This window comes from Tiliqua scincoides, chromosome 5, assembly GCF_035046505.1.
Source record: "Tiliqua scincoides isolate rTilSci1 chromosome 5, rTilSci1.hap2, whole genome shotgun sequence".
In the NCBI taxonomy this organism is placed as follows: Eukaryota; Metazoa; Chordata; class Lepidosauria; order Squamata; family Scincidae; genus Tiliqua; species Tiliqua scincoides.
The window spans coordinates 132,917,249-132,927,195 of NC_089825.1; the positions used below are offsets into that span (position 1 = coordinate 132,917,249).

General features: G+C 43.5%; 2 protein-coding genes and 1 pseudogene across 2 annotated transcripts; all 3 read left to right on the forward strand.

Moving 5' to 3' along the window:
* On the forward strand, window positions 1–945 carry LOC136653636 (olfactory receptor 6E1-like). The gene has a single exon (XM_066630528.1). The coding sequence runs from the start codon at window positions 1–3 to the stop codon at window positions 943–945; it is 945 nt and encodes a 314-aa protein (XP_066486625.1).
* A 3,635-nt stretch (window positions 946–4,580) lies between these two features.
* Window positions 4,581–5,525, forward strand: LOC136653637 (olfactory receptor 6E1-like). Its single transcript, XM_066630529.1, has one exon. The coding sequence runs from the start codon at window positions 4,581–4,583 to the stop codon at window positions 5,523–5,525; it is 945 nt and encodes a 314-aa protein (XP_066486626.1).
* Window positions 5,526–8,780: 3,255 nt separating this feature from the next.
* LOC136653638 (olfactory receptor 6E1-like) lies at window positions 8,781–9,727 on the forward strand (annotated as a pseudogene).
* The last annotated feature ends 220 nt before the right edge of the window (window positions 9,728–9,947 follow it).

Below are 9,947 nucleotides of genomic sequence, written 5' to 3' on the forward strand. Positions count from 1 at the left end.
ATGACGCCCAAAATAAGGAATTGCACCACAGAGGATGACTTCATTCTTCTGGGCTTTACGAACAATCACCAACTTGAAATCATACTTTTCCCCCTACTCATAGGCACATACCTATTAACCATCTTTGGGAACATAGTCATTATTGTCATCACACTGGTGGATCCCCAGCTGGACACCCCCATGTATTTTTTCCTGCGCCATTTTGCCATCTTGGAGATTGGGTTCACCACCACGATCATCCCCAAAACATTGGCCAATATGGCAATGTGCCAAAAGACTATATCTTTACCTGGTTGCTTCACACAATTCTTTTTGTACTTTGTATTGGGAACCACAGAGTTTTTTCTGCTGGCTGTAATGTCCTTTGACAGATATGTGGCCATCTGCAACCCTCTGCGCTACTCAACCATAATGAACAATCAGATATGCTCTTTGCTGGTGCTCTGTTCTTGGGTGGGGGGCTTCCTGCTAATTATGGGTCCTGCAATTCAGTTATTTCAGATGCCGTTTTGTGGACTAAACATCATTGATCATTTTTTCTGTGACAATGGACCACTGCTCAAACTTGCTTCTGCTGACACAAGCCTCATGGAGGTCATTGATTTTCTCATTGCTACACTCTCGCTTCTTGGGACTTTGGCTGTAAATGTGGTCTCCTACATCAGCATTGTTTCCACCATCATGCACATCCCATCAGCCACAGGGAGAAAGAAGGCCTTCTCCACTTGTGCCTCTCACATCATTGTGGTCTCCATCACTTATGGCAGTTGTATTTTCGTATACATAAAACCAAACGGTTCCAGTCACTTAGACTTTAGCAAGTCTGTGGCTATTCTTAACACCATTGTGTCCCCTCTTCTGAATCCATTTGTATATTGCTTGAGGAACAAACAGGTTCATGATGCCTTGGGAACTGCATTTAGGAAGTTTTCTGTAAGAACTTAAGAAGATTGGAATGCAGACTGCCAACAGCAAGAAATTGAGCACTGAATACAAGGCATTGTATGGTATTTATGATGAACTTTCTGTTGCTGCTCAGTCATATTGGTTTTTAATGCCCAGCACAATCCTGGACACAGCAGCACCCAAAGTTCCAGTCACCCCAAAATGGGGACAGCCAGATCTTGTGTGCACTGCTGCTACTGCAGGGGTCTCTCGGGGGAAGGAAGCATTTGCTGCCTTCTTCCAGGCAGACAGCATGTGGCTGCAATGGATCTCTTAGGCTCTGTGCCTGTGTTTGAATGGGCACAGAGTCCGGGAAGCCCGTGTCGGGACAGCAGGCTTGTAGGAGGATTCAGGGTTTGGCAGTAGATGTTGCTGCTATCTCCACCCCCCTCATGGGCCTGATCCTCCCCACCCTTCCCTTGCCCTGGAAACCTTCCACCCCCCTTCCCATAGCCCCCTGCCCACTGACGCTTACCTTTTTGCCGCCGGCAGCTGGAGCTCCAGAAGCAGCATCAACAGGGCGGCCCATGCCGCCTCATCAGTGCTGCTTACTCTCTGGGTGCTGCAAACATGCCTTATGGCATGTTTGCAACACCCAGCTTTGGTGCTAGAACTCAGTGCAGGCGCTATGGCCCTCTAAGTTTGGGCCCTAAATGTCTATCCTAGCCATTGTTCAATAGTGTATATGAATGACTTGGTCTTTATTTATTTATTTGCAAAAAAAATAGAATTCGTGTATTGATAGTAATAAATAATTGTATCCTGTCTTTCTCATGTAAACATTTTTCCAGTGATATTAAGATGAGAATAAGGGAGGCAACCAAAACTCAAGTCAAAGTTAGACAAAAGAGCGTGGATGAGATTACCTCCTTCTCCAGCAGAACTTGGAATGATTTGTCACAATAATTTTAAACCTTAAATGGGTGCTTGTGGTGGAAATGGGGGACAGGGATTGAAAAGACAGTGGAGAAAAGGAAAAAGCTGAGAAGAGTAGTCATATAACAGAATGATGTACATAGTATAGTGTCCGTTGTGCAAACCCCCGATGGACAACTCAACCCTTTTCACTGCCCTACTCACTGGGCCACACTTCTACTCACAGTCCTTTTCACTGGATCATCTGGGCACATGGTAGGGGTGGAGACAGCTTGTTTGTATGGGTTGCCAGATCACGATAACCCCTACAGAGCTACAAGGGTATTGGCAATCAAGGGTCGTAATTCTACCATCTAAGGTGGGAAGCGGCAGCCGACCTACCATGAAGCGAATGGGGCAAATGCCCCGGGCACACGTCTCTAGGACCACACAAGAAGCCTTCTGAGGCTCCTGAGATGGTCGGAAGTTGAACCGAAAGTGCAGTTTAAGACCATGGGGAAGCCTCAGAAGGATTCCCCGGTCAGTTCTGGAGCCACGTGAGGCTCCATTATGCTGCAAGTGAGTGGAGGAGACGACTTCGCGCAGGGGTGGTGGTGCCATTGCAAACCTTTGCCCCGGGTGCCTCGAGGGCAGGTCTGCTACTGGAGGGAAGGGGGTTCCCATGATGAAATGATTTTCTACAAGCTGAATTTGCTGCACACAAAAAAGGAAGATATCAGAATAGGAAGAGTCTATCCTATCCTTGTCATTGACATGCTAGTGCTTTCGTTTTTAGAATATTTCCCCTCCCATGGGAGAAAGGTGCATCATCTGAGCCCCCACTTGGTGTCTGGATTTGGGACAGCTCACTTGACCAATCCAGTGAGTTGCATTCAGTCGACAAGTTGACCTACTGGTGGGAACCATCTAGGGGGCCATCTAGGGACAACGAGGTCAAAGACTATGTTGAATATGGGGTTCGTGACTAGCATTCAGCACCAACATGACCGCCATTCCAGAATATGTGGAAAGCAACTCTTCCAGCCCTGCTGAGCAACTGTATGCAACTGCGTGGTAAAAATGCTAGTTCTCTCTTAATTTTTGCTCTTTTTGGTTCTAGCGGACCAGAATGCCTCCGGAGGGGAGGGGGAGGGGCTGCTTGCCAGGCACAGTGAGCCACCGGCAAAACTTAGTGCTTTGCACCCGCTATAGCTATGCCACTGATTCAGATCTAATTGAATTGGATGTCAAATACATTTCTGGATCAGTTAGAGAATGTTTGGCGGTGGTGTTACAAACTCAGTTGTGGCAATTGATGGGGATAAAAAAGGTGAAAGACCACTGGACTATATTACCACCAGGTCAAAGAGAAGGCATCTGGTATCCCCATTCAGGTGTTCAGAGATTGTGTCCCAGACCTGCTCAGCTTCTTAGCAATTGTGCTAAAATAGCTTTCACTAGTGCCAGCCTTCACAGTAACTTTTCTGCTCTCTCGATCAAGCTACAATGAATAGGGCTGGGAGGATATAATGGGGTAGTGAGTGGGCAGATAGGATCCAGGGAGGGCAGATGGAGCAGTGGTAGATCCCCAGCCTCATGAAATAAAGTATGAGACTGGGGACCCACCATTGCTCTGGCCTCCCTCCCTGGGTCCTATCTGCCAATAAGTAAATACTTATTGGGGTTGTAACACAAAAAAGATTGAAGACCACTGAACTATACACAAAGTTTCTGGCTTCTGTGAGAAGCAAAGTCAGTGTCTCTTGTGTATACTACTAAGGAAGGATCCAATATATCTTATGCTATGTGCTCAGGGACATAATACAAATGAGCACACTTCCTATCTGAGGTAGCTTCCATGTCCTCTCCTGGAGCACACAGAGAAATGCCTGCATCACACCAAAGAGTTGGCTTGTTGGTTAACCATGAAAGCAAAGGATCTGTCAGAAGGCATCAACAGCCTAGTTCCCTTTTCAGGAAATACAGAAAATGAATGAAACTTTTAAATCTTCATGTTTCCTTGGTAAAGAGGAAAAGATCAACATTGCTGGTTTATCTCACTGGATAGAGTCTAGATACTTTAGGAGCTTGCTGAGAAAATAGCACCATGAATGGCAACGAAGTGAATGTTGTTTTGGCAATGCTGATTGAAGGTGGTAAGTAAACTACTCACCATTCACATGAATAAAGGAGACATAATATATCATATATATGTTGGAAATGAAATGCAGGCTATGAGATACACATGCTCAGAGGAGTTTATGGGTGGTACATAAGTTTTTGCATAGCCTCAGTCACTGACAAAACGCACAGGAGAACTGAGCTCAAAACAGAACCACAAGAAGGTATTTGGGAGATGTGTGAACATGCTCCCCATGTTCTGAAATACTAAATAACAGCATTGGTGGCCGCGTCAGGGAGCAGAAGGCAGGGAATGTGCTATGAACTGGCTTTAGTTGGAGCAATGATGAAGACAGAGTGCTGGACTGAAAGGACTAGGTTGGATTCAACCAGTAGGTCATGAACTACATTAGCCATGATCACACTGATGGTTGCAGAAGAGTTGGATAACTTAATTTAAAAGGCAAATGCAGAGTGAATTTGCATTTGGTGCAGCCTGGTTGAAGATGGAGTGATGGACTGAACAAACTCAGCCAATCACTTTTGAACTATATTAGCAGTGACCACCCAAAATAAATTGCAGAGAATCACCATTGGACAATTTAATTTAAAAGGCAAATGCAAATATAACCACAAGCAATGGATTAGTCATCGGTTATATGATGCCCAAAATAAAGAACTGCACCACGGAGGGGAACTTCATACTTCTGGGCTTTACAAACAATCACCAACTTAAAATCATACTTTTTCTCTTACTCTTTTGCACCTATCTGTTGACCATCATGGGGAACATGGTCATTATTATCATCACACTGGTGGATCCTCATTTGGACACCCCCATGTACTTTTTTCTGCGCCATTTCGCCTTCTTGGAGATTGGGTTCACCAACACAATCATCCCCAAAACATTGGCCAACATGGCCTTGGGCCAAAAGACTATATCTTTACCCGGTTGCTTCACACAGGCCTTTCTGTACTTTGTGCTGGCAACCACTGAATTTTTTCTGCTGGCGGTTATGTCTTTTGATAGATATGTGGCCATCTGCAACCCTCTGCGCTACTCCACCATAATGAATGGTCAAATCTGCTCCTTGCTGGTGCTTTGCTCTTGGGTGTGGGGGTTATTGCTCATCGTGGGTCCTGCAGTTGCATTATTTCAGATGCCATTTTGTGGTCCTAATATCATCAACCATTTTTTCTGTGACAGTGGACCATTGATCAAACTTGCTTCTGCTGACACCAGTCTGCTGGAACTCATTGATTTTCCCATTGCTACGTTCTCTGTTCTTGGGACTTTGGCTGTAAACGTGGTCTCCTACATCAATATCGTTACCACCATCATGCGCATCCCGTCAGCCACAGGGAGAAAGAAGGCCTTCTCCACTTGTGCCTTCCACATCATTGTGGTCTCCATCACTTATGGCAGTTGCATTTTCTTGTACATAAAACCACTTGGTACCAGTCACTTAGACTTCAGGAAGCCTGTAGCAGTTCTTAACACTATTGTGTCTCCACTTCTCAATCCATTCATCTACTGCTTGAGGAATAAACAGGTTCATGATGCCTTGAGAACTTTGTTTAGAAAACCTTCTGTAAAACCTTAAGATTGTGGATTGCCATTAGCATGAAAATAAATATTGAATGTAAGTCTTGGTATAGTATTTATGATGAGTTTTCTGTTACCTCCTAGTAAGATTTTTTTTTTGTCATTGCTGACACTTGTTCAATAGAAAATACCAACCATTTGATATTAATTTACTTATTTATAAAAAAAAATTATGTATTGATAGTTATTAAATAATCTTATCTTGTATGTCTCATATAAAATATTATCCAGTGGTATTCTGTTGATATTCAAACAAAAAAGAATAATGAAGGCAACTGGAAAGCAAGTCATACTAAAACAAAACCGCTTGGATGAGATTACCTACCTCTGTTACACAAAATGCACAGATTCACCACAAATGTCCGCCACAGATTCAACCACTGATTCGACCTAAGTGGGTGGTAGTGATAGTGGGGGGCAACTAGTGAGAAGATAGTTGAGAAAACAGAGAATCAGAGAAGGGCAGCTGAGTTACAGTATGGTATTGTATAGTGACTGAGACACCAAGCTGTGATAGCCTAGTTCAAGGGATAGCCTAGTTCAAGGATTACTGAATATCGTGTAAGTCTATGTTGCTCAAGTAGTGGTGCGGGTACTACCTGTGGTACTTGAGATGGTGTCTGGTGGTACTTGCAGGACACTGGACACCTCCAGCCCAGCAGCGAGACCAAGAATGTGACACAACGAACAGTCTGGGGGGAGGAGGCTCAGCTCAGCAAACAGAGCTCCAAAGCATACTTTCCTGTGCTTGAAAAAGCCCTCCCCTTCACCCTGATCCTCTTGCTGGTGTTTGTTGCGTCGCATCTGGCCTCCAAACCTAGGATAAACTAGCAATTATGTCATCACCAGATACTTCTGATAGTACATTGAATAGTTTAACCATGTGAAGTGGTACGGCAGAGAACAAACCTTGAGAAACATTGCAGTTATCTGAAAGTGCATTGCTTGTATGTCATATGCCATTGTACTGGGGGAGGGGAAGAGTGCTGCGGTTGCCTCCATCAGTAGCATAGCTAGAGGGGAGTCAGTACTGTGGGTGCTGCAATGCCCAGTGTAAGTGGCCCCTCCCAAACACCATCAGAGCCATTCCAAGCAGCAATGCGCAGGGGGTGCCATTTTGTTCGGCGAGTGCCTGTGCTTTGCCATCACTGCTCAGGATAGCTCTGACAGTGAGTAGGAGCGGCCATTTACGCAGCATGTTGCGGCATCTGTAGTCCTTACTCTTTTCATTCTCCTCTATCTACACTACTGGCCTCAGCGCATTTCCCCAGGAACAGTGGCAGATGGCCCTATGGACAGGATAGACATCTCAGCTCTCCTTATGTTCCTATCAGCTGGACCATCTGGGTATATTAGTCTGTGTGGAGACAACTTGCCTGCCTGGGTTTCCAGGTCACAATGGCCCCTATGAAGCTACAGACCAGAGCTATGAAGGGAAACATCTGGAGAAATGGAGGGGTCTATGATATTTTCTCATGGGCCTATACTTGTAGAAACCTCATTGAGAAATGAGGTATATGTTCGACCTGCCTATGCAAACTGCCTTGAGTCTACAACCAAAGCAGTGTACAAAGGCTATAATTTTTTTAATGACTATCCAAAATGATTCCTATGAATGGCAATTTCCTTACCAATGAGAATGTTCACCAAACAAAACCACCACAACTATTGCCAACACAATTTTTTAAAACTCTTCAGCTTTCCAAAGGGTTTCTCAAGTGCTTACTTATTCCAGTTATTCTCCCTGAAAGGACATTCATTCATTCATTCATTCTGCTGCATTTTTTATTTCGGTTGAATATTATCCTTTGTCCCAGAGGCACAATCTCTATGTGACACAGAATTGTGTGTCCTTCCTGTATGTTTCTAGAGTGAACAACAGCCATTTAAGCTTGAATTTGGGAGCAGAAAAGATATAGGAATGAAGCAAGATAGCCCAACTGGATTGGGGCCAAAGATCCCAATCCTATACGCACGTGCCTGGGAGTAAGCCCTATGGAACATACTTCTGGGTAGACATGCATCAGACTATGCCCAAAGTCAGTGTTCCAAGTGTTGTTCCGCCCCACAGATGTTTTGTCTTCACATCCATGCTTATTTCTTAGCTGGGGGAAGGGGTTAAAAAAAAATCCTATTATTGCAGGGTAGTTATCAAACACTTGTGGTTGACTGACAAATATCAAATATTCAGTTCTGAGAACTGGATGTCCAATGCAATGGATCTTTCAGGGGAAGTTTTGCAAAGATTCAAAGAATGCTCCAGAAGGTATTCAAAGACAAAACTCATAGAAGAGAACTGAGCATTATGGTGTTAGTTCCTATGAAATCTTACAACAGTAGATATACATACAGATGACCTGTGGAGCTTACGGACTAATTGGTTGAGGCACGAGCCTATTTCATCAACTGTGCGGCAACTTTTTGACTTCCATGAGAAGCCAAGTTAAAGTCTCTTGAGGATACAAATAAAGATGGATCTAATATATCTTATGCTAGGGACATAATAGGAATATGCACAGTCAATATTTTTGTCCTCACCTGGAGCATGCAGGGAAATGCCGGCATCACACAGCAAAAACTGCTTGCTTCAGACTTGAAAGCAAAGATTTTCCAACCACTTGCCATTTCAGACAATACAGAGAATGAAAGATTTTGCATTTTCCTGTTTGCATGGAACGGAAGATCACCGTCATATCTGCCTGTTTGCCTGTACTGGATGTAGTCTAGCTATTTTAGAAGGCTTCTGAGAAAACAGCACCATGAATGGAAATGAAGTGGATGTTGTTCTGTTGATGTAAATTGTCTGTGATAAGTAAACTACTCACTACTCACGTCTGCACCGTGAATACATGAGACAAAATATAACATATGGACATTCTGCCCATGCTCAGCAGAATTTATGAGTGGTATATAATGTTTGAATTACATCTTTTACTGGTAAAAGCACACGTGAGGGCAGGGCACATAATAGAAAACACAAGATGATGTTTGGAAGATATGTGAACATTTTCCCAGTGTTCTTAGGTACTAAGTAACAGCACTGGCAGCTGTGACAGGGAGCAGTAGAAGAGAGGGAATGTGCAGTGAATTGGGTTTTGTTGGATCACTGTTGAAGACGAAGGCTGGAAGGACTTGGTTGGATTCAGCCAGTCAGTTATGAACTACGTTAGCAGTTATCATGATGATGAAACTGTACAAAACCCAAGTTGCAAAATGCAAATATAGCCTTAACGATTGATGAGTCAGCAGCTAAATGATTCCCAAAGTAAGGAATTGCACCAAGGATGAGGGCTTCATTCTTCTGGGCTTTACTAACAATCACCAACTTGAAATCATACTTTTCCCCCTACTCGTTTGCATCTATCCATTGACCATCATGGGGAACATGGTCATTATTGTCATCACACTGGTGGATCCCCAGCTGGACACCCCCATGTATTATTTCCTGTGCCATTTTGCCATCTTGGAGATTGGGTTCACCACCACGATCATTCCCAAAACATTGGCTAATATGGCTATGGGACTTAAGGCTATATCGTTACCTGGTTGCATCACACAGTTCTTTCTATACTTTGTGCTGGCCACCACAGAGTTTTTTCTGCTGGCTGTAATGTCCTTTGACAGATATGTGGCCATCTGCAACCCTCTTCGCTATTCAGTCATAATGAACAGTCGAATCTGCTCATTGCTGGTGCTCTGCTCTTGGGTGTTGGGGGGTTATTGCTTATAACGGGTCCGACAATTGCATTATTTCAGATGCCATTTTGTGGCCCTAATATCATCGACCATTTTTTCTGTGACAATGGACCATTGATGAAACTTGCTTCTGCTGACACCAGTCTGCTGGAACTCATTGATTTTTTGATTGCTATACTGTCTCTTCTTGGGACTTTGGCTGTAAATGTTGTGTGCTACATTAATATTACTTCTACCATCATGCGCATCTCATCAGCCACTGGGAGAAAGAAGGCCTTCTCCACTTGTGCCTTCCATATCATTGTGGTCTCCATCACTTATGGCAGTTGCATTTTCGTGTACATAAAACCAAATGGTACCAGTCAATTAGACTACAGTAAATCCATGGCTATTCTTAACACAATTGTTTCCCCTCTTCTCAATCCATACATCTACTGCTTGAGGAACAAACAGGTTCATGATGCCTTGAGAACTTTGCTGAGAAAGCTTTCTGTAAGTAGTTAAGAAATTTGGAACTGTGTTTAGAAAGCTTGCTGTAAGGACTTAAGAAATTTCATGTCATTGGCATGAAAATGAATATTCAGTATAAAGCACAGTATGGTAATTATGATGTGTTTTCTGTTACCCCACAACAAGTTGTTTGTTTGTTTGTTTGTTTGTTTGTTTGTTTGTTTGTTTGTTTGTTTGTTTGTTTGTTTGTTTTTGGTCAAGGTCTGAATTTTAT

What these genes read in the sequence shown, in the direction of transcription:
- LOC136653637 (XM_066630529.1), top strand. Translation starts at nt 4,581, where the DNA reads ATGATGCCCAAAATAAAGAACTGCACCACGGAGGGGAACTTCATACTT.
- LOC136653636 (XM_066630528.1), top strand. Translation starts at nt 1, where the DNA reads ATGACGCCCAAAATAAGGAATTGCACCACAGAGGATGACTTCATTCTT.